Below are 26,669 nucleotides of genomic sequence, written 5' to 3' on the forward strand. Positions count from 1 at the left end.
CAACAGGTGACTGAAAATGGAGACCCAAGAGACTGCTGATGCTGAAATTCTGAGCAAAGCACAAAGTACTGGAGGAAATCAGCAGGTCAGGCAGCATCTGCGGAGGGAATGGATAGACAACGTTTTGGCTCAGGACCCTTCTTTAAGTGTGACTGGAAACCAAAAACTGAGATATTTTGCTTGTGCAGCTGCTGTGCTGAAAAGTGCATAAATGGTGGAACTGCTATAATCTTTAGTAGGAAGTAATAATTGCCTAAGGTGAAAATCGGACAAGCACCATTGAGTAGGAATAATTCATGGGCCCCTGTGGCCAAAATATTCACACAAAGGACACTACAATAAGGGAGAACAATTGGGAAAGGGCGAGGGAAGGGAGAAGAAAGAATTGGATAACTAAACACAAATATATATATATATATATATTATAATAATGGAAATGTTCTGTGGAGGCTATTCAAAAGGGATACTTTCTCTTTCAAAGTTACACGCAATGCAAAAGCTAAATATTAAATGGATATGACTAACATGGCATTACTGGTGATGGTGGTAGATAATGCTGTTGTTGAAACAACTCCACACTTGGAACATTTCAGCATCAAACCGCTACGGACTTCAATCGCCTGACTTGAAACAAATGCAAAGCAAAAATGAGGACAAATAAAGACCAATTTTAATGTAGAGAAAACAAGCAGTTGAGGTAAAGCAACACAGATGTAATCAGCTTGCAATATTTAGTATGTGAAAAGTTGGGGTGCAATGATTAATTCACAACCTCAAAAAGTATAAAGAAACTTCAGCTTACAGATTGAACATTCATTTGCAAAATGGAATCTTACAGATGTCATTACATCCTGTGTTAGGAAACACAATATGAAGATTGGCTCATGAACCAGTGTAACAACAATCCAATATCTGAGTCACACTATATTCAAATGCATTTAACTGGTTCTTTCATTTGCATCCTTAGCCATACCAGACATAAGAGGAGCCTGTCTGTTGCCAGTATTCATTTTAGATAATTCATTTTAAAAGGCTTTTTCCTCTAGGTGATGGCCCCATGTTTGGTCTCAATGATCCGGGACATATATCATCACTGAAGGACTGATCACCTGATAATTACAAATATCATGTCTATCAGGTGAACAGTCTACCAAATCCCTGTAATAACTGGTCAGTTTAACCAGCTATCCGATGATGCCCATAATCCACATATTTTTATAGACAACATGGCATAAATATTAATGAGACATAATTAACGCACAATGGTTAAAAACAATCAGAGCGCCAGCAGGAACCTTGCTACAGTCAATAAACTCAAATGTTGTTTCATTTTGGAGTTGAGTGTGATTTTCACATTTCAAACTGTGTTCATTCACCACAGCCTGTCCGTGATGTTAATAGTTATTCGGTTGATAAATATTGTTTTAACAAATCAATCAATAACACTTTCTCCAATTCAAGGCCTCAGCAACATACAGTATGATTATTCAGCTTAATGTTGAACCTTAAATTAAACTTCTGTAATTTATACGTTTAAAAACTGAATCTGATCTTCCCCACAATTATATAATCACTGATGTATTTAATCATCCGTCAAGAAAAAAGTCAGTAAATTAATGATACATTTTGTTTAAGAAATGCATATTAATTTTCAATGTTGCTGTGAATTTGAATTGTGAGTTTGGCAGATGTTGAGAGCATTTGCGTTCAATTAATCATTGCAACCCTTATTAATAATTAAATAATGACTGCCAAAGTAAAAAGTGTAAAGAAAACATGATCATTCGGCACCCAAACTATCTACCTGCCTAGCATCCATTCTAAACTTCTTTTATCTTTACTGCACGGAAAGTAAAAGCTGTTTTCGAAATAATTTTAGATTCATTTTACAGTATGTATTCGTTTCCAAGGTCAAATAAATTGGATTCCTTGCTGCATTTGATGGTTCAACTAGTTTTTATGAAATATCGTTTTCATTTCTGTGGTGGGACTGACCAAATGTAATAATGCTACAATCACAGTGACATGCCAATTCAGTATCAAACCTACGCAATTTGTTTTTCAATCAGACAGAGTATGGAGTTTCCACTCATTAGAGTGCCCGAGAGACTTTCTCAAACTGGTGGCTTATAATGCATTAGTTCAGGGTTTTTCACATTCGTAAGACTGAGGATTTAAAGATTCACTTGCCTGACATAACTGCAAACAGGAGGATGCAGCCTCAGGCAGATACGATCCTAAAGTTATCATCCATCACTTACTGTCACAAAATCGCCATAACACTTTTTCCTCAATGCAACAATGTTAAGATATTGCATCAAATTTAATAGAGAGGAAATAAATTCATGCATTTCCTTCATGTGGTTTTATGCTGGTAGCAGTGACACCAGTCAGAGTAGTAAAGGAAGTGTGTGCCATGAGATTGCACATTAATGATCAGACTGTGAAATGTTTGGGCACTGTCATTCACCAAAACAATGAGTTTATATGATTATGAGGAGATGGGTTCTGAATGGTATTGCTGGCTGCGAGATGTTGACTTCTGCACTCTTGCTCTTACAATAGCACACGGTGTAGCAAATTTAAATAGTAGAAACATAGAATATAGGTGCAGGAGTAGGCCAATCGGCCCTTCGAGCCAGCACCGCCATTCAATATGATCATGGCTGATCATCCAAAATCAGTACCCTGTTCCGGCGTTTCCCCATATCCCTTGATTCCCTTAGACCTAAGAGTTAAATCTAACTCTCTCCTGAAAGCATCAAGTGAATTGGTCTCCACTGCCTTCTGTGGCAGAGAATTCCACAGATTTACAACACTCTGGGTGAAAAAGTACTTCCTCATCTCAGTCCTAAATGGCCTACCGCTTGTTCTTAAACTGTGACCCCTGGTTCTAGACTCCCCCAACTTCGGGAACATTTTTCTTGCATCTACCCTGTCCAATCCTCTAAGAATTTTTATAGGTTTCTATGATTCCCTCTCATCCTTATAAATTCAGCGAATACAAGCCCAGTTGACCCATTCTTTCATCATACGTCAGTCCCGCCATCCTGGAAATTAACCTGGTGAACCTACACTGCACTCACTCAATAGCAATAATGTCCTTCCTCAAATTAGTAGACTATAATTGCACATAATACTCCAGGTGCAGTCTCACCAGGGCCCTGTACAACTGCAGTAGGATCTCCTTGCTCCTAAACTCAAATCCTCTCGCAATGAAGGCCAACATGCCATTGGCTTTCTTCACTGCCTGCTGTACCTGCATGTTTACTTTCAGTGACTGATGTACAAGCACACCCAGGTCTCATTGTACCTCCCCTTCTCCTAATCTGGCACCATTCAGATAACAATCTGCCTTCCTTTTCTTGCCACCAAAGTGAATAACCTCACATTAATTCACATTATACTGCATCTGCCATGCTTCTGCCCACTCACCCAACCTATCCAAGTTACCCTGCAGTCTCATAGCATCCTCCTCGCAGATCACAATGCCACCCAGCTTATGTCATCCGCAAACTTAGAGATGTTACATTTAATTCCCTCGTCTAAATCGCTAATATATATAAATAACTGGGGTGCCAACACCGAGGCTTGATGAGGCATCGAGGCCCACTAGTTACTGCCTGCCATTCTGAAAAGGACCTGTTAATTTCTACTCTTTGCTTCCTGTCTGCCAACTAGTTCTCTATCCATGTCAATACCCCCAACCCAAATACCATGCACTCTAATTTTGCACACTAATCTCTGGTGTGGGACCTTGTCAAAGGCTTTTTGTAAATTCAGATCCACCATATCTACTTGTTCTCCCTTATTCATTCTACTTTATACATCCTCCAAAAATCCCAAAAGATTAGTCAAGCATGATTTCCCCTTCATAAATCCATGCTGACCGATCCCTTCACTGCTTTCCAAATGCGCTGCTATAACATCTTTAATAATCGACTCCAGCATCTTCCCCACTACCGATGTAAGGCTAACTGGTCTATAATTCCCTATTTTCTCTCTCCCTCCTTTCTTAAAAAGTGGAGTTACATTGGCTTTCCTCTAGTCCACAAGAACTGATCCAGAGTCGAGAGAATATTGGAAAATGATTACCAATGCATCCACGATTTCTAGGGCCACCTCCTTGAGTACTTTGGGATGCAGGCCATCAGGCCCTGGGGATATATCTGCCTTCGGTCCTACCATTTTCTGACTAATGTGGATTCCCATCAATTCCTCGGTCCCCTAGTATTTCCGGGGCTGGTCGAGCTGTGCCGAAACAGTCACCCATGTGAAAACGTAACTGTTTCTCTCAGCATGGGTGCTGTGGACCTGCTGAGTGTTGGAAAAAAATTATGTTTTTATTACTAATGAACAAGAGGGTTTGTCATTATTTGTGTTTTAGGAAGAAATGGAAAGCAGAGGGGATGAAGCTCAGCTGTGTCACAAAACGGCGAATAATGGATAAGGAAATGAAGTCAGCTGAATGTAAACCAGCCTGCTCATTTTTCATGATGTTGCTAAGGAAAAACGACACTCCCACAAAACAAAAAGCATTACAAATAGTATAAATTCTACAATTGACTTAATCTAATTCTCTTTCCCGTACAAAGTGAGCTTTCAATGTTTAGATCAGGGAAACATTTTTACTTTTGGCAACAAAAATTGACAGACATGTCCCCTTATGTTTCTTGCTTGGTTTTCTTCCCTGTGCCTTACGTCATGGTATATCAAAGCCTGGATTTGATGATGGGCCGAGACATCTTTTTTGGTTTGCTAAATTGGGAATCTGCCTTGCTTTCTTCTTCAATGCTTTGATTGTTTCAGCATTCATTATACTCTGTGGGAGCTCATTCTGTGAAGTTACATTTTAAAACCTTTCTTGTCTTTAGAGAAAATGTACTCTGCTCTTTTTAAATGCATTTCTGACTTTGCTAACCATGAACATGTATCCCTGCTGTTTCTTTGCTGTCACCAGCATATCATCAGCACTGCAAAGCTATAACCGTATGGCGTCTTCAAAAATAATGTGGCTTGGTTGCTTGAACTTACTGTCTCCATGGTAACCATTCCAATATTTCATCACGATTGTATCTCTCTGTCAGATTGTATCCTGTCTTGATGACAGCTTTTTTCTGCATTGCATTCTGCCTCCTGAAAGTCATTGGGTACTCCCATTGACTTGTTTCAAGATGCTGCATCACCATGTGCTGTCACCATCTAAATAGGCTGTCAGCTGAGCATGTGATACCTGAAAAGCAGGGCCCGATTAAATATTCTAGCATCCTCAAAGAAGGAATTCGTGGAAAAGTCAAGCCATTACCATTTATTTTGGAGTAAGGTAACTGAATATTAAACTTACACTTGGAAACAGTTACATATATCTCCAACATACACTGAGGAGCTGTCATTCAATGGAACTGCTCGAGGGAAAAACTGAACTTTCCATGCAGTAAATAGATAATTGACAGATGCAGGGTAGTGGACAAGGTAAATCTGAGATTCAATATTTCACAAACATTGCAAACCAAACAAAGTTTTCAATTACCTCAATGCCAATACCTACCCTGCTCGTTGCTTTTTGGACTTATCTGATATTCCATCCCGGGACATGAGCTTGTTGAACACTATGATTCCAATCAGCATGTTTACCTTGTGAAGCAAAGGAATGCCAGCAGTTAGTAAGGATTTATTCAATGTGTAGGAAGGAACTGCAGATGTTGGTTTACACCGAATAGACACAAAATACTGGAGTAACTCAGTGACAGGCAGCACCTCTAGATCGAAGGAATGGATGATGTTTCGGTTCGAGACCCTTCTTGAGGCTGAAAGTTTGAGGAGAGGGAGACACAGAGATAAGGAAGGGTAAGGTTTGAAAATAAGACACTATCATTTTGAGTGTGGGATGAAGGTCGAGGAAAATGTAGAATTGATCATTGTTAGCTAGGAGAAGGTGACAGCGAAGCTTAGTTTAGTTTAGTTTCGAGATGCAGCACGGAAACAGGCTCTTCGGCCCACCGAGTCCGCGCCGACCAGCGATTCCCGCACATTAATGCTACCCCACACACACTAGGGACAATTTACACTTATACCAAGCAAATTAACCTACAAACCTGTACTTCTTTGGAGTGTGGGAGGAAACCAGATCTCAGAGAAAATCCAAGCGGTCACGGGGTGAACATACAAACTCCGTACAAACAGCACCCGTGGTCGGGACTGAACCCAAGTCTACGGTGCCACAAGCGCTGTAAGGCAGTGACCCTATGCTGCGTCACCGTGCTGGCCGAGCATACAAGATAAAATTTAATCAGGGGGACAGTCAGACTGGTCGGAGAACTAGGAAGGGGGAAGGATGGAGAGAGAGGGAAAGCAAGAGTTACTTGAAGTTAGAGAAGTCAATATTCATATCGCTGGGGTGTAAGCACAGAGGGAGTTAAATTGTTTAGCCGGGAGATCAGGTAGGTTTAGGTGGAGTGAGCGAAGGTGTTCAGCGAAATGATCGTCGAACCGATATATAGGAGTCCAACAGCGGATACAGTAGATGAGGTTGGAGGAGGTGCAAGTGAACCTCTGTCTCTCCTGAATAGCCTGTCATGGTCTTTGGACGGAGTCAAGGGAGGAGGTATGGGGACAAGTGTTGCATCTCCTGCAGTTGCAGGGGAAAGCACCTAGGGAGGCGGATGTTTGGGTGGGAAGGGATGAGTTAGATTCAGATTCAGATTCAGATTCAGATTCAATTTTAATTGTCATTGTCAGTGTACAGTACAGAGACAACGAAATGCATTTAGCATCTCCTTTGAAGAGCGACATGAGTTAACCAGGGAATTGCAGAGGGAACGGTCCCTGCGGAAAGGGGTGGAGATAGGAAGATGTGGGGTAGATGGTGAAAATGTCATAGGATTATTTGCTGTATGGGTGAAAGGTGAGGAAAAGGAGGACTCTTCTTGTTGGGGCTCTTCTTGGGGGGGGGACGGGGAGCAAGGGCGTAGTATATCGAGGAGACCCTTGTGAGGGTCGCATCTATGATGGAAGAGGGGGACCCCCATTTTCTAAAGAATGAGGACATTTCAGATGTCTTGATATAGAACATCTTGGGCGCAGATGTGCGTAGACGGAGGAATTGAGAGGAGGGGATAGAGTCTTTGCATGAGGCAGATTGGGAAGAAATGTAGTTTATAATAGATGTTTGTAACTATTAGTTTATAATAGAGGTTTATAATAGATGTCAGTTGATAGTCCATCTCCTGTGATGTAGATGGTGAGATCAAGAAAAGGAAGGAAGATGTCCAAGATGGTCCAAATGAATTTGAGTGCAGGATGGAAATTAGTAGTGAAGTTAATGAAGTCTGTGATTTCTTCATGGGTGCAGGAGGTATCCTCAATGCAGTGGTCAATGTTGCAGGATGTAGCCTCGATACAGTGGTCAATGTTGCAGGAGGTAGCCCTGGTATAGTCGTCAATGTTCAGCAGCCACTTCTGAACAAGTAGAACCTCTCGCAACTGTGACAAGGCACTAGGACGAATGAAGGGGGACCTGGCAGAGGGCAGCCAAGAACGAAGGGGGATCCGGTGGGTATGCCTGCTGCCATGTGCGGCGCAGGCAGTAGATAGGACAGTTCGGTGAAGTTTTGTAACTTTGTCGGCACCAAAAACTTTTCTTATATAATTTTACCGGCTGCTATGCAAAACAAAGCATTTCACTGTACCTAGCTAGGTATCATTGAATAATTAACTATTAAGTATCATTGAATAATTGAGCTGAATCTACATTTTCCCTGAGAAATCAAAAACCGTTGAAGCAAAACACTGATAAGCTGTGGAAACTATTGTGTGCAGAAACTCTGAGTCTGCAATGCATCACAATTCAGAATGTGCTGTATGTGTGATCCTTCAATAGATTTCACAGTGTGTGTATAGCTTTGATATTTTGTTGATCAATTATTTTCAATATAATTGGAAGTAATTTAATTTCATAAAACCAAAATATTGTTACAGATTTTTTTAAACTAACTGGTGGTGTGCATTTGCTTTGATGGTTCTACAGTGTGACATCCAAACAATCTGCTGATGTATGTTCCTCTGGTTAATTCTTCCATTGAAAATTGTGTTCATGTTTTGATGGAATATGAACACAGGACATTTTGTATGACTACAGCTTGTTACAAAATCAAGGCAATACAGAGTCTTTGATGTGCACATGAATCTGAAAAAAGCCAACATTGGGCATAAAACTGTATGTGTAAAGTAATAATTTATTTCCATGAGTTCTAAGACTGGGTAGAATTATGCATTTGGTCCACATGAGGTAATGCACACAGCAGGGTAAAGGTTTAAACTATCCATACAACATTTTCTCACATCATACATTCTATATTCCCCGAAGCATAAAACATAATGTTTACCAAGACAATGATTGCAGCAGGTCCGACAAAAGCATAAAGGAGGCCTCCTTCCAAGGACAGCCAGCAGCTGAAAGCGAGAACAAACACAGTTTCACGCACTTTGAGAGGCACACATCATCATTAAAAGGTTGTTCTGTTAAGCTTCAAAGTGGCCCATGGGTTATCTTCAATTTCAATTCTCTGTTTTAAAAAGAGAATTACCTTTGCCCCATCCTTTCAATTCCTCTACAAGATTTCAATAAAATCATAAACATTGACTCAATTTACACTTCACACAACCTCGAAAAAACAGTAAAAATAATCAAAGATTTGTCCAACCTCAGTTATTCCTTCTCTCGCTTCTGTTGAGCAAAAAGTACAGCAGCTTGAAAGGATGCACCCTTCTTCCCCTTTGTTATCAGAAACAGCTTCTTCCCCTTTGTTATCAGGCTTCTGAAGTCCTTCCATAAGCTAGGGTACTGTCCGATTCACCTCTACCCCATTGCAGACATTGGACTTTGCCTCTGGAACTGGAGCGCTACAATGCTGACAACTATATTCTGCACTCTGTAACTTCCCGTTTGCTCTACCTATTTTTCTTGAGTTAGACGATTGTATTTATGTATAGTTATGAAAATATAGTATTATCTGTTCTGATTGAATAGCATGGAAAACAAAGCTTTACATGGTACCTACGACAATAATAAACCTAAACCTGGACTCATTGTAGGTGGGAGACTGAACGATGAAAAGGAATCTTATTCTTGTGCATCGTAATTGTATGAATGATCTATTTTTCACTTCCAGTAAACTAAAAGAAGATTAAAAGAATGAATAGGAGCGGATCCTTTAACCACTACAACAGGTTCCACATCTTTTACTTAAATTATGGCTAATTTGTACATCTGTTCTCTCTGTCCCTGTTCATTCTTTGCCCACAATATTCAGCCTAATAAAATATTGGAAATATACAAAATATTCAATAGGGTAAATGAACCAATGTATTTCACAGAATCATTATTGAAGAAATAGGAGATTAAAAAAAAGCTTGGTCAATGACTTAGATTTAAAGCAAGAATTTAAAAAAGGAGAGGGAGACCAAAATGCTGAAGGATTTAGGAAGGAAACGTCACAGTTCAGGACACTGGCAGTTGATTTTGATGTGATGAATGCCAATGTTAGAGTGATTAGAGGACCACAGATCTCTCTCACTGGGACATGGGAATAGGGGTTGAAATAGAAAGGTGATGAATTTAAAGTCAAGGCACTATTCCAGCGAGAGCCAGCAAGTATGTGATAGTTATAGAGCTTGATGTCAGTTATCACCTGGAGAGTAACGTTTTGGATCACTCCAAGTTTATAGAGGAGTGCTGGTCAGCTGGGTATTACAATAATTAGAATAGTTAAGTCAGGAGCTAGAAAAGGTTAAATGTAAGATAACATGGTGAGAGAACACAGTACCTCAGAGGGACAGGCAACATCTCTGGAGGACATGGATAGTTGTGATTTGGGACCATTTTTCAGACAGATTCAGACAGACAGATTGGGGCTGGGATAAAAACAAAGAATGTGCCTTGGACCATGTTGGGCGGTTCAGGTTAGTTCAGAATGCAGATAACTGGGGAACTCGATGTAACAGAGGGTTTGCTTTATTAGGAAGATGGTGGTCCTGGTACCAAACCCCGGGGAACTCCTCTGTGCAATTCCTTCCAGTTCAAAGATAAACATTTCAAGCTATCGTCTGTTTATTGTTTGTTTGTTTATCCTGCTACAACCCCGATTATTGCATGGGCTTCAATCTTGAAAAAAAAAGCTATCAACACCTTTTCCGTGTCTATGCACATGACATGAGTCACATTTCCTTTGTGGACTATATCTAAAAACTCCCAACAAATTAGTCCAAATATGATTTTCATAGAGTCAGAATTGTACAGCAAAGAAATGGGTCCATCAACTCACCAGTCCATGCTGACATTGTTGCTCAACGCTGATCCCATTTGCCCACATTAGGACCATATGCCATGTGCTGCCAATTTAAGTGTCTGTCTACCTTCTTAAATGCAGTAACTATATCGGTTTTCACCACCTCTTCTGGCAGCGCATTCCAGATATCAATCATTCTTGTTGTAAAAAGACTTAACCCTCAAAATTCCTTTACAATTGCCACCTTTTACCTTAAAACCTCATCACATTGGGGCATTCTCCTCTTCACAACCTCCAACCTGACGGTACATCCACTCCACTTCTATGTCTTAACCAAGATCCACAAACAAGACTGTTCCTGTCCTGTTCCTTGCCCCATCAAACTTATTGCTTCATTCTTCATCTCTGTCTTGAATCCCCTTGTCCAGACCCTTCCCCTCTATATTTGGGACACCTCTCAAACCCTCCACCATTTTGACAACTTCAAATTCTCCGATCACCTACTCATCTTTACCTTGGACATCCAGTCTGTATACACGTTCAGTATGAAGAAGAGTCTCCTAGCCATATTCTCCAGAGATGCTGCCTGATCTGCTGAGTTACTCCTGGAATTTGCATCCCTTTCTATATACACCTTCAGCACCCATCAGGAATGTCTCAGTGGCCTCTGCTTCTTTCTGGAACAAATATATATCCAACTCCCCTCCATTAACACTCACATCCATTTAGCAGAATTTGAAAAACTTCTCTTTTGATTGCTCCTACCTTTTTCAAATCAAATGTGCATCACGAGAACATGCAGGGCTTCAGCTACCTCTGTCATTTCATTGGCCAGGTGGCACAATCCTTTGCTTCAAAACTACTTTGGGACCATTCCTTAGTTTGTTATCCACTATATCTCTCACTGCGCTGGATGCTGCTGCCTGCACCCAATTGCAAATACAACAAATGTGCAAAATTGTCGTACTTGAACAATTTAAGATATTTTCCACACTTTAATGGAGATTCAACACCATGAATCTAGAAATGATAAATATTGAACAAATGTCCTTTGTGTGCCTTTACACCTCTTGCCTAGAAATCTGATTGTGAAGGTTATTTATGGTATTGCTACATCACGACGATGGAATTGAAAGTGGAATTTTCTGGGCGGGTGTCACCCTGGAAATTCAACCAGACATTTCTCAGCATTGCATCTTGAGCCTGAGCCACTGACGTTTGCAGCAGGTGGCTGTTGAGGAATGGTCATTGGCACACTACTCACTGAACACACTGTCCAAAGTGCTGATTAGCACAATGATTATCTCACTTCATATCTGTATGTCGATTAACATCCTTATCTTACCCTCCATTTATAATGCCATTGCTGAAGGAGAAAACTTCCCCTAACAAGAAATGTGTTGTCTTATATTGCAATTCTGTCTACAAAGTGAGTGGCAATAAAATCAGACCACAAACCTGGAAAGATAGAAATTATCATCTTTAAATTTATCACTCAAACCACCGATGATGTAGAAAGTTGATACTATATTTAATCGCAGTGGCAACTGATGAGTTGCACAGAGGGACTTCATTATAATTATTAACATTATTGATCAAAGCTGAAAGTTTGCCTCTTCATTAATAAAGGGTCTCAGAACCCAAGTTTTTATGAAAACTTTGAAGATAACAATGGTAAAACAACCTTTTAGAATCGAAAGGCTTCCTTAGAGTGAGGAATACGATTAGAACAATGGGAAAATGTCTCTCTTAGAAGATAGATTCCAAACAGGAAACAAAGAAGCAAATATTTTATCGTGGGCTCTGGAGCAAAGAATTTCACTTTAATATGTGGTACCTAATTGTACTATATTCTGACTGTGAGTTTTACCCTGCAACTATGAGCATCTGGGAAGAACATAGCTTCTTTCCTATTTCCACAACCCACTTATCATTTTAATTTTGGGGGCATTACATACTCAGCAATTACATATTTATGTTTAATCCAGCTGGTCTGCTTTTGTGGGATTCCATGCAAATTTTGGGGCAACTATATTGGCTGAATTATCCAGCTGGAACTATTTATAAACAGAGAAAATATTAACTTGCTTTTTATGACACAGAAGGGGTCAATTCACCCACCAGGTCTTTGCTGAAACAAGCAAAGCAGTCCCATCAATGTCGGGCACCCCTTCCTTGTTTCCCTTATATTCTTTCTCACACATCTATTAATGGCCTTATTTGATTCTAGTCATTAATCTAGCAGGACATGTTTGAAGAGTGGGAGAAGACTGGAGCATTCAGGGGAACCCATACAATCACTGGCAGTAGTGCAAAGGTTTGGATTGAACCCAATGCCTGTCGCTGGGGGCTGCAGCACCAACAGCGGTGCCACACTTCAAAGCAATGTAGTTGAAATGGATTCTTGTGTGGACCTATTCCCAAATGAGTCTTTTTTTTAATGCATGTAATCAAATTACAATAATATTTTGTAAAATAGCATTATACACCATTAAATTTCAAAGGTTAAATCTTGCACCATGCAGAAAGAGGTTGAAGTGTTATTGAGGGGAACCCCTTCTTAGGCTGCGTGTGGGGGATTTAAATAGTTTAGTCCTCAGCTTTGCAAAATTATGGGAAAAACCCAAGAGAGTAAACAGTGTTAAACAACCCTGGAAGGTAAATTAAATTTGGAATCTCTAGAGACTGATAGTGGCAGAGTGAACATTAAGAAGGTAATTAAGACACAAAAAGGTTATTGCATTTGTACTGCAATTATTCTTATCCTGGTAATTTTGTCAAGAAAATTATGAAGGTAACACCTAATTTTAAGCCTGCGGAAAAAAATGGGGCTATTTTAAGTGTAAACAAAGTGTGAGACGTTATCTTTGGATGTTTTGAAATCCTAATGATGAGGAAACTGCATTTCCTATTGCAATTCATATGAATACCACTGTCTTAAATATGAATATCCAAATTTCATCTATATTTGCCTGCTTTCAATATGTTGTTAACATTACACTGTATTTCCTCATCTTCTTCGCCCCCTCTCCCTCCCCAGAAAGCAATGCCTATTATTTACTTACTGGAAGAAATGGCATTAAATGATCATACCGTGGCAATTAATTTACAGCTCGTCAAGGCGATCAGTTGGACAGGTGCGTAGATAAGAAAGGTTCAGACGCATATGGGCTAAACAAAGGCAGGTGGAATTAGTGTAGATTGAGCATTTTGGTCATCATGGATAAGTTAGACTGGAGGACCTGTTTCTGTGCTGTGTAACCCTATGGCTATCATCCTGAACGCAGTGAAACATATCCCCAAAATCAATGGATTGGAAATTATCACTGTAACGTTTGTTTCCAGGAACAGTGTCTCCATGGGAAATGCAGGTATTGTTCTCCACTATGTCCTAATTTTTTGCACTCCCTTCTCCTTCCAGTCCCCTGAGGCTGCTGATGGAGTAGCACTGTCGACTGACACACGCAGGGTGAAAGCTTAATACCTCTGAATGTTAGAAAAGAGCAATACAATGGCTTTAAATATGAATATCCAAATTTCATCTATATGTGCCTGCTTTCAATATGTTGTTAACATTACACTGTATTCATTTAATACACTAAGAGTAGGAGTGATTCAATTTCCAGATGTGGCTGGCTGTAACTGGTGATAGTGAAGAGGCTGAGCTAGTTAGTCTAACTCGGCAAGAGCTGAACAACTGCAGTTGGGTATTGTACGTATTATTTGGGAAGGGTGTGCTCTCTGATAGTATTGATTATACAACAACAGCTGCAATACAGCAGCTTCCACAAGGATTACATCGCTGCAGATACTCACTAATTTGCTGTTCCATATCCTTTGGCTTTGGTAAATCCCACTGAAATGGCCACAATCAGTGCAGGTAATCCTGATGAGAAATAACAAAAAGCAACTGTGAAAACCAGGTTTAATGCTCCATAAATTACATCTCGGAATTTCTACAGTTATATAATTTCCAGACCTTCCAGATCACATCCCAAAGTTTTCAATTTGATGCATCTACGACCATGACATTCGTTGGAGGTGGAGGGGCTACCTGGCACAAAATTTCAGCCGGGTCTGACAGGTTTCCATTCATGCTCTTATTTCATGAAATATTATATCATCTTGCTCACCTTTGCAGGTGCATTACAGTATCTAAAACCCCCTTTTCACGGGGCGACTTGACGCAAGAGGTAACCAGAGTTTAACATCGTGGGAACCTCGTGCGGTAACAGTACGGCATTCGTGGACCACCGTGGCGCTAACGGCAGGTAATCGTGTAACTTGGGTACTCGGGAGAAAATTCAAACATGTTTGAATTTGTTCAAGAGTGACTTGTGCACTTGTGGTTGAGCATTGCAACATTTTATGAACGTAGTGGCCAGTGCGATATCCGTAGTAACTCTTGCGGTTACCGTGGGAACTCCTGCGAACGGTGAACCCGGAAGTTGGATAGAGTGAATCCAGCCAGTTTGCTATTTACATACAAATCTAATAAAACTAGCTAACAAGCATTTCATTAATGTCAGTGTGTCTCTTTTTGTCTGAAAGCAGTTTCTAACTGGAGGAACTCCGCGGGCCAGGCAGCATCTACGGAGGGAAATTGACAGGCGAGCCTTTCCTCAGGCTGCCTTATCTCTCTACCCCCCCCAACTCCCACCCACACACACAAATGCTGGAGAAACTCAGCGGGTGCAGCAGCATCTATGGAACGAAGGAAATAGGCAATGTTTCGGCCCGAAAAGTTGCTTATTTCTTGTGTATGTGTCGGAAGGAACAGCAGATGCCGGTTTAAAGAGAATGAGTTCGACGGCAGGCAGCATCTTTGGGGAGAAGGAATGGGTGACATTTCGGGTCGAGACCCTTCTGATATGCTGCTTGTCCCGCTGAGCTACATGTTGTGTCTATCTTCGTTTTAATCCAGCATCTGCAGTTCCTTCCTGGCCGAACCCGATTGAAAGATGAGAGGCTGGGCGATAGAAATCATTAATTGAATTAAATAACTAGATACCTGTCTAATCGTATCTACAGGATTGTACAGGCTAGATGGAGGAAGAATGTTCCCGATGTTGGGGGAGTCCAGAACCAGGGTCCCAGTTTTACAGTGTACCGTGGGACTCTTTAATTACAGCGGGAAACCTTCAGTTTCCCAGGGGGTCGGGACGGGACTGGAGTTGGGAGGGAAAGGTGGGGGAGTCGAGGGAGAGGAGGGGGAGACAGATGGGGGTGTCTTCATTTACTGGCGGTGGGTGTCTGTCACTGAAACAGGCAGGTGAGATTTCGCATCCACCTTGTGTGTGCCTCTCTCTCTCTCTCTCTCTCTCTCCCTCCCTCCCTCTCACACAGGCATGAATGGAGGAACTCCGCGGGCCAGGCAGCATTTACGGAGGGAAATGGACAGGCGACCCATTCTTCAGGTTGCCTTATGTCTCTCTCCCCCCCCCAACTCCCACCCACACACGCGAATGCTGGAGAAACTCCGCGGGTGCAGCAGCATCTATGGAACGAAGGAAATAGACAACGTTTCGGCCCCGCTGCACCCGCTGAGTTTCTCCAGCATTCGTGTGTGTGGGTGGGAGTTGGGGGGAGGGGGGGGGAGAGAGACATAAGGCAGCCTGAAGAATGGGTCGCCTGTCCATTTCCCTCCGTAAATGCTGCCTGGCCCGCGGAGTTCCTCCAGTCATGCCTGTGTGAGAGGGAGGGAGGGAGAGAGAGAGAGAGAGAGAGAGAGGCAGTCCTGGTCAGTCCTTTGAAGATAGACACCAGTTGCTTGGAGCAACTCAGCGGGACAGGCAGCATCTCTGGAGAGAAGGAACGGGTGGCGTTTCGGGAAATTAGTGCCTTCTTCAGACTGAAAGTTTCACCTCTCAGTAGATCATAAAATAACACAATCATCACGGTCAATGTGAGACACAGTCTTTATTCATATTTGATAAAATAAAAAGACGACTTCTTGCACATATTGAGAGAAGGTGCATCACACCAAACAACATTTGTCTAAAAAAACACAGATTATTCTTCAGCTCATTAAAGAGCTCGGGTGAAAAAAAACAATATAGTGTGTGACAACAAAGTAACATCATTTGTGCCACGTGATTAACTACACTATAGTCCACGATGTTCATTCACGATTAACGGGAAAGATCGGGAGACGGACAAGTCACTCGCACAAATGACAGAATTGCCGAGTACCGTGGGAACTCTTTACTCTACCCCCGTTATATCGTGTGATATTGTGCTAGACCACGACCACTCCACTCTGGCTACATCTTGCGTCAAGTCGCCCCGTGAAAACTAGCCATAACCCATCAATTTGCACATTGTCACACTTTAAAAGCTTCCTGCAGTATTATTTCAAATATATCTGCAACAATTAAAAAACAAGAGGTAGAATATTTAAAAGTAAGATAAAATTGTTACAGAACATATTAATTATGAAACTAGCCAAAAAGAAGTGAGCAATCAAAAGGAAATAATGGAGCAAAAGAGTAACCTCGAACATTTTGTACAATTGGTTTCAGAAGCTATTGAGAATTGCTGCATGTAAAAATGCCACCAGGTAAACCAACAAACAGGAGACTGGAAAACAAATGTGAAACAAGTTTTTGGACAAATTAACATTTAAAAATTTCCATCAGTCTGCCTGTTTTCATGGCATTTATCAATGCTCAGCAAATACTGCCTCCTCAAAGAGTTATGTTTCCCTCTCTCCTAGCCAAATTCCACTGGTACCTTTTAGGTCCATCTTGTCATAGAATCATTCAGCACAGAAATAGGCTCTTCGGCCCAATTCGTCCACGCTGACCAAGATGCCCCATCTAAGCTAGGCCCATTTACCCTTGTTTGGCCCAAATCCCTCTAAACCTTTCTTATCCATGTACCTTTCCGAATGTCTTTTAAATGTTGAAAATAGTACCTGCCTCAACCACCTCCTCTGGCAGCTCATTCCATATACTCACCACCTAGAAGAGAATGTGATGCTTCACACTATTAATGAGCTGTGTGCTCTTATAGAAGAATGAATGGCTTCTTGAAGGACATCTGTATTTTAAAGTGCAGATGAAATATTCAAATGCAAATGATTGCATAGTTGTAGAAAGATGTTGTCATGTTGGGAGGTTGTCATGTAAAACAGATTTATTTCTACAATGGAACCATGTCCTGGGGCAGGGGACTTGGCTGAACACCCGCTGCCATCGGCTCTGACATTGAACATATTATCCTCTGTGACTTTCTCACCCACTGTGTAGAAACAAAACACAATTCTTCTACCACTTCTCCAGTAAGATATCTCATGGTGTGTCAAGAGTGGAATCTATATTGTGGTCACTGAGCAATCCAAATACTTGCTGCCTCGTGTTGTGAAATGCCTGCCATACCTTCTGTGGAAGTGTGGATGTGAAACTTATATTTACCATTCCAAGGCATTTATCTGGTGTCAAGACAACAACATTTCCCTCAATGCCAGCAAAACAAAGGAGCTAGTGATCGACTTCAGGAAGCGAAGCGGTACACATACCCCAGTTTGCATTGACGGTGCCAAAGTAGAGCTGGTTGAAAACTTCAAATTCCTCGGAGTCAATATCACCAACAACGTCTCCTGCACCACCCATATTGAAGAAACGACCACGAGAGCACTACAGCACCTCCAGTTCCTTGGAATGCTTAGAAAGTTTGGCATGTCCCCTATAACTCTCACCAACTTCTACAGATGTTCCATAGAAAGCATTTAGCTTTGTTCAGGAACAGCTCCATACAAGACTGCAAACAAAATTGCAGTGAATGGTGAATGTAGCCCAGACCATCACACAAACTAACCTCCCTTCCATTGGCTCAATTTATACCTCATGCTGCCTCGGCAAGGCCAGCAGCATAATCAAGGACTAATTGCACCTTGTCCACTCCCACTTCTCCCCTCTCCCATCGGGCAAAAGGTATTTTGGCATCAACTGAAATAAACTGCAGCCTTGATCACACATCATTGCAGCAGCCTGATGATTTAATCCATTCACCCCTGGCATGAGTTGATTCGTTCTAGTTTACCGCACACCACCAGATTCAGGGACAGTTTCTTCCCAACAGTTATCAGGCAACTGAAACATCCTACTATAAATGGAGAGCAGTCCTGACCTACTATCTACCTCATTGGTGACCCTCGGACTACCTTTGATCGCACTTTACCTTACACTAAACGTTATTCTCATATCATGTATCTATATACTGTAAAATTGCTCAATTGTAATCATGTATTGTCTTTCCGCTGACTGGATAGCAATACAACAAAAGCTTTTCACTGTACCTCAGTACACGTGACAATAAACTAAACTAGCTAGCTTTTTTTTTATAAACTTGTGCTAAGCATGTGAATCCCCAAATTAGTTCTACCAGGCATGTTTAAATGATAGTGGTCACTTGTTATCCCCCAAAATTGTTTGTTTAAGATAGCTTTTGAAAAAACAATCTCTCATTAGCGCTGCACCACTTGCACCTGCTGCGGCCCTTTCTGCCAAGAGAAAGACACAATTTCTGTAGAAGGCTTGAAATTTCTCAGGGAAAGTTTATCTTAAAAAGATGTAAAGCTTGAACTCATTGCAAATACAAGCACAACAGCTTAAATAGTTTGCATTTAGAAATGTTTGATAATATCTCTGCTTATTCCAACAGTGGCAAATCTCTACTCCACTGGCAGTTAACATTGGGATTTGACTGCTCATCTGCTCCACTTTACTTGACCAGAAAAAAAGTTATTATTTTCATTAAAACCCATCTCAGTTCATTTTTATACTAGAATGCACTTGATTGCTAAGAGTTTTCTGAATTATATGAGATAAGGTGAATTACTGTATATCTGTTTTAAAAGGCTGAAATTTAGAATTGAAATGCTGTATTTCCGAATGGTAACAATAGGACGCAGTCAGGCTAAGAACAATCACTGCTGGATGGTAAAAATCACTGATGGCTGTAGTTTGGCATCAACTGAAATAAACTGCAGCCCTGATCACACATCATTGCAGCAGCCTGATGATTTAATACATTCACCCATGGCATGAGTTGATTCGTTCTAGTTTACCGTAAGGCTCAAGAAGTTAAGCTTCCATGAACCTGCAGGACCAAGTTCATGGAAGCTTAACTTTGTGAGCATTACGGTAAACTAGGATGACCCAACTCACCCCAAGGTTGAATTGATTAAATAGACATGTTTCTTCAAGTAAATCCATGAAGTTGTAAATGCCAACAACAAAAAAGGGCTTTTGTTGATACAAAAAATACTTTCAATATGACAAATCTGAAATATATAAAATTCTGAAACCACTCACAAATGTATAAAAGACAGTCAGTATCAGGAACATTTACTTTTTCAGATGAGTTAATTGGTGTGGCTCTCTGGATCTTTGTAGTATCTTCCTTCACTTTATTATATCTGGAGCATCTCAGCCTGACCAGCCATAGACTGAGAGAATGAGGCTGAAAGTTACAGATTAGCAGGGACCCACAACTGGAAATGGCTTCCTTCAGACACTTGGTTCAGCCTATTACCTAGTCCCATTCTATTCAGAACGGCTTCGAGAAAGCCACCTGTATACAATAATTGCATAGAAATTGAGAAAGGAATGTATTTTGAATATGAACAGCTAACCATTTGGATGGGTGGTGCTTGCTTGTAGTTTGATTAACTTATTATGTTAGAATTTTAACCATCAAATGGTCATTTTACACATTTACGTAAAATCGTCGTAATGGATTCCTCAACTGAGTGGTAAGATATCGTAATGTGACAAATGACCTTAGTCATCGGTTCCATCATCATACCTTTACTCTGTAATGTGGACAAATTGATATCAATATCCTACAATTGGAAAATCACATGTAGAGTTGAATATGTCTGATGACCCTGCCACCTTCATTATCTTCACTCCTTGCAATGCTGATGTCCAAGGTTACTTATTACCACAAAGTTCCATACTTCACAAATCACTCAAGTACTACAGCAGTGGGCTGTACATCAGTAGCACGTGGCCAGTGGCCAAGGTCAAGTGGGCCCTTGTCTCAGGGTTCAGTGATTATGTGAGCATTAGTGATGTCCAATGTAGTGGGTTTACAGGGTTGGAGCATAGCAATAACCCCTAATGAATTTTGGCAACTGAATAGCAAAGGCAGATGGTATGAGCGTGGTCAATTGTTTCCACATTTATTCTCTCTCTGACTGGACAGCGCGCCTGTGAAATGGGGTCCACAATGTCGAGGAAATTTGCCTAGGCCTGTCAGGATGGTGCAAGAAGGCCACTATTTTACCAAAATCCTCCTCATCTGTCACCTGTTGTGCCTGTTCCTCCACCACCTCCTCATCGTCTTAAAGGGCCTTGGTTAGATAACAAGATGCCCTAATGGCAACACTGTCCACAAGGCAGCAACATAGAGAGAAATCCACACTCGGGTGGGTACTAAAGGATGACCTCAAAATGATACTGTAAATGAAAGACATCCTGTTAATTATATTAACACACTCCACTAGGTACAGTGGAACACAGACTGGAGTCAAAAGCGCAGCACTAATCCTCTTAAGGCCAACATTATGGATGAAGCAGTAACTGAAATATGGTAGGAAAGAGCGTTGTGAATCTGTGGCACATGATACTGACAATGAGAATTCCCCCCCCCCACCTGGTCCACTGCAAGTTGTACATGCAGGGAGCAATCACCTTTGTGATTAATGTGTCTGGGTTCTAATGAGCAGCACAGAGTATCACAAGAGTGCTGTCTATCTTTCACTAAACATCCACTAATCCATAATGCCTGAAAGTCAAATTGCCAATCAGCATGATTCTCTCAAGGCAAATGATATAAAGTCTGTTCAAGGAAAAGGATATAAAGTCCCTGCATAGTGTAGAAACTGTCAGCGATGGGCCTACCATTGTGATCTGCAGGAAGCTGGGAATGCTGGATTAAATCAGTCATCATTACATAGAACGATCCATAGCCACAGTGTGACAATGATCTCTATGAGCAAAGCCATCAAGGCATGGAGTGTATTAACAGCTCCATCCAAGGGTGGGTCACAGATTTCTATTAGCACTGCCCACAAAATCTTAGCCTCCAAACACCTGCTGGAGATAGGGTTGTATTCCCTGTATATTCTACAGAGATAGGATATTTTACTTCTCCCTGTGGGTCTTCGGGCATATATACTCTGCTTATAATGCTTGTCCTGCATCTCCCATACACACAATACGTTAAAGGGCCACCAGAGATGCACTCATGACAAAGAGGCAATAAATCCAGAAATGGTAGTGCTTGGGGGCCACTGTCAGAGTGGCAAACAGCTGGAGTCTCTGGAATCAGTGAGCGACTTCAAAGGAGTTCTGGGGGAGACTAAACAATCAAATTGCCCTTTGAATTGTACAGGTGTAGTGAATGGAACTTTAGGAAAACCTCCATCCCTCTGGATGGCCAACAATTCTTCTAAAGTGTGAAACTAATTTCAGCATTTCATGGCAACTGATTGTCACTTCTTTCACACCTCATGGAAGGATTCTGTTGGCTGGCATTCATTGAAACTGGAAGTACTGGCTTGAATTTTACACGTGCCATTTTAGGATGTAAACTGTGTTTTCATGATTTTGCCCAATAGCACTGATTTTCAACCATATAAACACGGCAGCACGATCCAATTTATCTGTCTTCTGCTAAAAAGGCATCAACGTGAAAAAATAACTATTTATCTCTTTCCTGATGCTACCTGACCTGTTGAATGTTTTTATTTTATGAGGTTATAGTAATGTTCTCTTTGAACTGATAATCCTAAATTAAATAAAATAGGTATTCTGACTTCTACAGAGCTTTGAGATGTTCCAGGAAAGGAAGGATTAAGAAATGATAATGATAGTGGAAAAGCATATTTCAATTAAAGTTGTTGGAAAGAGTTAAATTAATCGGGAGCAGAAAGAACAAGTTGTTTAATGTGGGGGAAGAACACAGATGAAATGGGACCGATAAAGAATCCAAAGATGGCTCTGAACTACCTGCAGAAGATCATATACATAACTCTTCAATAGCAGAAGACAGCCGTTTGGAAGACAAGTAAGGGGCAGAATGAGTCTTAGGCAGACAACTGGGTTAATAATACCAAAACTGCACTGATGAATCATATTATTGATTGGGTATTTGTACTCTCATTAGTGGTTTTCCTTATTGAAGCATGAATCCCATTACTGAGTACAATACAGCATCTCCAATGGCTGAGGGAAATAAAATATGTTGTACTGAGCAGTTTTGATAATACAATTAACACTAAGAACCATCCAATCCACTTGGATAGATCTGAACCATGGCTCCGAGTTTCAATTGTTAACAGTTCCATTGCAAATCACACATGATGTACATTCTACTTATAAAGAGTGTCACATACCCCAGCCAAGGCAGAGAAAGCGTTTCCTTATCAGCCGCGTCCTAATTTTACCCAGCACAGCGAGATAGGACTGCCAGGCTTCTGTTAATACCCAACAGAATGAAGAGAGGAAAAAGAAATGCAGGAACGCTGCTGTCATCATACACACACCCTGTGGGGAAGTAGTACAAATGTGTGAAGTAATTTCTTAATGAGAGTGAGAAATACATTCTAAAGCTACATTAATTAAAGACTCTGAGAAACTCCTTGTAAAAACATAGAAAATAAAGCAATGTTCTTAATTTCCTGGAAATCAGATTGCTGTTAAAGTTTGAGCATTTTTCAGTGCATTTGGTGTTAATCCCATCAGTAACAAAATGTTTGGTTGTTACATTTAAACAGTTGAATGAACTCAGCATATTCACTTAGCTTAATATATGTATAGCAATATAAATGAGATGATATTATAAGTAGAACCTCTCTTTGAACTATTTCATAATTTCATGATCAATACTGAACAGGGATGATTTCATAATTTCACGTTTACTTATATTACGATCAGTTTGATTCAACTTCCATGAATTCTTCACCCTAAGATACAATTTTCAAAATGGCCCAGATTTATATTTCTGTGTCACTTCTGTGTTATTCTCCTGAAGAAAGACAATATTTTTCAATATTCGGAGAAATCTTTCTACCAATGCTAAATATCTTTCATCAAACATTTTTGAGTTCTACATTATTTTAGTTTAGTTTTGATATATAGTTGGCCTGATGATCTCCCTGGAATATTAACTTATGCCTTCAAAATCACCTTGTGCCTTAAAGAAACACTAACTTGTACACAGGTGCTCCTTAGGTGTGATGATACAATGTCTACATTAAACAGCGTACATGCCTCCAACCTAAGGTAAGCAAAGCTGGGAAAACTTCCATTGGCTGGATGAAAGTACACTTCAGTGCAAATTATGGCTAAACTGGAGGAGTTCAATCACTGTGTCTCAAGGAAATGTTAAATATATAACAATAGAATAGCAGTGTCAGATGTGAAGACATTTGTCTTCAAAGCCGACTGATGGAACACTTGAAAAATGAACATCAGTATTTTCTGTTGTTTCCTGTGAAAATAGGAACAAACATGGAGAAATAGCTTTGGTCCAACAAAAACCTCCAAGTAAATGAGAAATAGATGGATATGTTTGTGTCCAATTTATGTATGTTCAACCTACATATAAATTACTACCCAATGACTCCTATACTCTGCAATCCGGCAAAATAGTTCTCTCTTACAACTTACAACTAATGTATTTATGTTTGTGGAACATTAGAATAATTTATCACAAACAATGCACAATGAGCAAAGCACAGTACAAAAACTGAAAAGTGGAAGTTTGTAAAATGTTAATTTTTATCAAATGACTGGCACCAAATAGATGTAGCCTGTATTATTATGTATTTATTACACTCAATGATTCTGCAGATAAAGCATTGATTTCTTGCAAGGTGACACCTCATGGAAAATATAAATTTCAAAAACTACTATCAGTGATGATTTAAAACTCAGACACAATTCTGTATGAACATCCAGAAGCCTATGAAAAGTTTACAATCTGAACGAGTTGGTCATACATCAATTTTAATTGAATGTGCACATAAGTATCAGATTTTGTTATGATGTATTGAGTTTGTTTGTTTTATTGTTAGATCCAGTTTAATTTGATGCACATAACTAGAGACTGCACGGAATCCTAATTTAGCACACATTTCCTCATTTATTCTCATTGTGCAGAATTCTGTTGAACCAAAGCAACTGGGTTTCATGGCCTTGGAGAGAGTGGTTAGGAGATTTACTACCATGGTATCAGTGATGAAAAACTTCGAGTAGAGGATAGGATAAAAAGTTAAATAAAAATAAAAGGTGTAGGAAATACTCAGCAGGAAATTCTCATCTGTGGGAAGAGGAAGACATTTCAGGTTCAAGACACTTCATCAAAATTATTAGCTCAGTTTCTCTTTCATCAGATGCAGTTGGACTTGCTGAATATTTGTAGCATTTTCTACTTTCTAGCATCTACTTTTTTTACATTTTCATTTCAAGAAAAGGCTTAATGGACATGTTCAAATCGAGGATGGATTTTAATGAACTAAATAAAGAAAAAAAATCCATTGACTGTCAACATTAGCCAGATTTATGATAATTGGCATTGAATTTGTGAGAAAGTGAGATGTTTTAATATAATCTGCTGTTATTATCTGGAACTTAACACCTATAAACGATGGAAACAGATTTAATACAAACTTTCAAAGGGAAATTGCATATATTTGCCAAGGATATTTCTGTAGGGCAATGTAGAAGGAAGAGGCAAGTAGAATTAATTGAATAGCTCAATTAAAGATACACCACAGGGACAAGAGCCTAAAACCTTCTTCAGCGTACGAAGCAATTACATCCTTCCCGTTCATTTTTATTGCATAGAATTCCAAAGGACAAACTTCACCTGTCATGTGCATTAATAACATTTATAATCCAAGCACTGAACATGATTTAAATATTTGTACATTAGTATGTATTTTGTCCTAGTACCAAGATAGTCATTGTTTCACCATATGTAACATAAAGTTTATACATTTAATATATTTTATATAAATTGCAGCTTCAGTTTTAGGTTTCTTGTTTGTTGTTTTCAGGCCAAAGTGTACTAGCATTACCATGGGCAGATTGAATAATTAACTTCTTACAAATGCAATTTACAAATATTCCATTCCGCTCAAGACAGATCACTCCTTCCAAACTATCTGTATGTTGGTGAGAAATCACTTCTGTTCAAGTAGTTTAGGGTCTGTAGCATCAGCCATGAAACAGAATCTCACTATTCGGTATTAAATTTATAATCTTACCAATGACGTCACATTGTTTCCATTTAATGATTCATACAATAATAGTAAATTTAATTGTTAGCTCTGTAATTAAAAGACATGATATTGCAACTGAGCGTGTTAACAATGGACTGCAAAACTGAACTAGCTAGAATCGCAATTATGTCATCTATCGATTAATGCCATTAACACAGTGGTTTCAAATCTGTGGAGTGAAAGCATCCTATTGAGCAATAGCTCCTCCCCAAATTACAAATGCCTGACTGATGATCGCCCTGTATACATCAACAGGCATTTGGGAGAGCAGCAGGATGGGTGGGATGGATTTGCTACCTGTGGTAGGGCTGCTGACAACTTCTTATGTGTGGGAATAGGGCCTTTCTGCATGTCTTTCTCTCCACCATCCTCACCCCTGGACTGCAATAATCCAAGGCTGGGTGGAGTTAAGCAGAGCTGGGAATGCTGGGTATACTCACACACTCACTCACTGAGTCAGTGAAGCCAGCTGGCAGCAGCTCTTCCTGTGCCTGCTCATTCTCCCATCACACCACTCCCACTTTTGTTCATTTCCGACTTACAAACTGGGTTACAAACAATTCTTAGGAAAGGAACCCTGTTCGGGACAACCTGGACAATTTATTCATTTTTCCATCCCATTTCCTATCTCCGTATATCCTGACAAAAATAAACACATGGGCAGGTGTGCACAAAGGCCTATTCATATGATGAACTGAGACCATAACAACTTTGCAATCTTCCAATCCCTCAATTTCCAAGTGTCAACTACAAAAGTACTGATCTACATTGTAAGGACCTGGAGTTAATGGGAGAGGCATGCTTCTTTCAATGCAGACAATCTAACAAGGTTTAGTAACTTTCCGAATCGGCGCTTTGAGGTTATCCTTCAAATATTCTCAATGAGCCATATAGCTCATAGACAAGAAACTACAGATGCTGAAATGAATTCAACGCATCTGACGTCAAATGAAAAGTCTGAAGGGTCTGGACCCAAAACATAATCTTTCCATTCCACAGAGGCTCATTCAGTTCAAGCGCTTTTAGTATTTTTTAGCTTAATACCCAAAGTACTTCAAGTGTATATATTGACAGAACTGAATATT

At 40.2% G+C, this 26,669-nt stretch overlaps 1 protein-coding gene across 5 annotated transcripts in view; it reads right to left on the reverse strand.

Moving 5' to 3' along the window:
* The window catches only part of LOC129709656 (adhesion G protein-coupled receptor B2-like), a 545,832-nt gene that overhangs the window by 71,529 nt on the left and 447,634 nt on the right, over positions 1-26,669 (reverse strand). For 4 of the 5 annotated variants that reach the window (XM_055656140.1, XM_055656141.1, XM_055656145.1 and 1 more), the window contains 5 exons: positions 22,693-22,843; positions 14,103-14,172; positions 8,385-8,451; positions 5,549-5,634; positions 526-624 (listed from right to left, as the gene is read on the reverse strand). In XM_055656140.1, the coding sequence (XP_055512115.1) occupies positions 526-624; positions 5,549-5,634; positions 8,385-8,451; positions 14,103-14,172; positions 22,693-22,843 (473 nt within the window). The remainder of the gene's footprint in view (positions 1-525; positions 625-5,548; positions 5,635-8,384; positions 8,452-14,102; positions 14,173-22,692; positions 22,844-26,669) is intronic. The other variant, XM_055656143.1, reaches the window with a different exon arrangement.

This window comes from Leucoraja erinacea, chromosome 26 (genome assembly GCF_028641065.1).
Source record: "Leucoraja erinacea ecotype New England chromosome 26, Leri_hhj_1, whole genome shotgun sequence".
NCBI classification, from domain to species: domain Eukaryota; kingdom Metazoa; phylum Chordata; class Chondrichthyes; order Rajiformes; family Rajidae; genus Leucoraja; species Leucoraja erinaceus.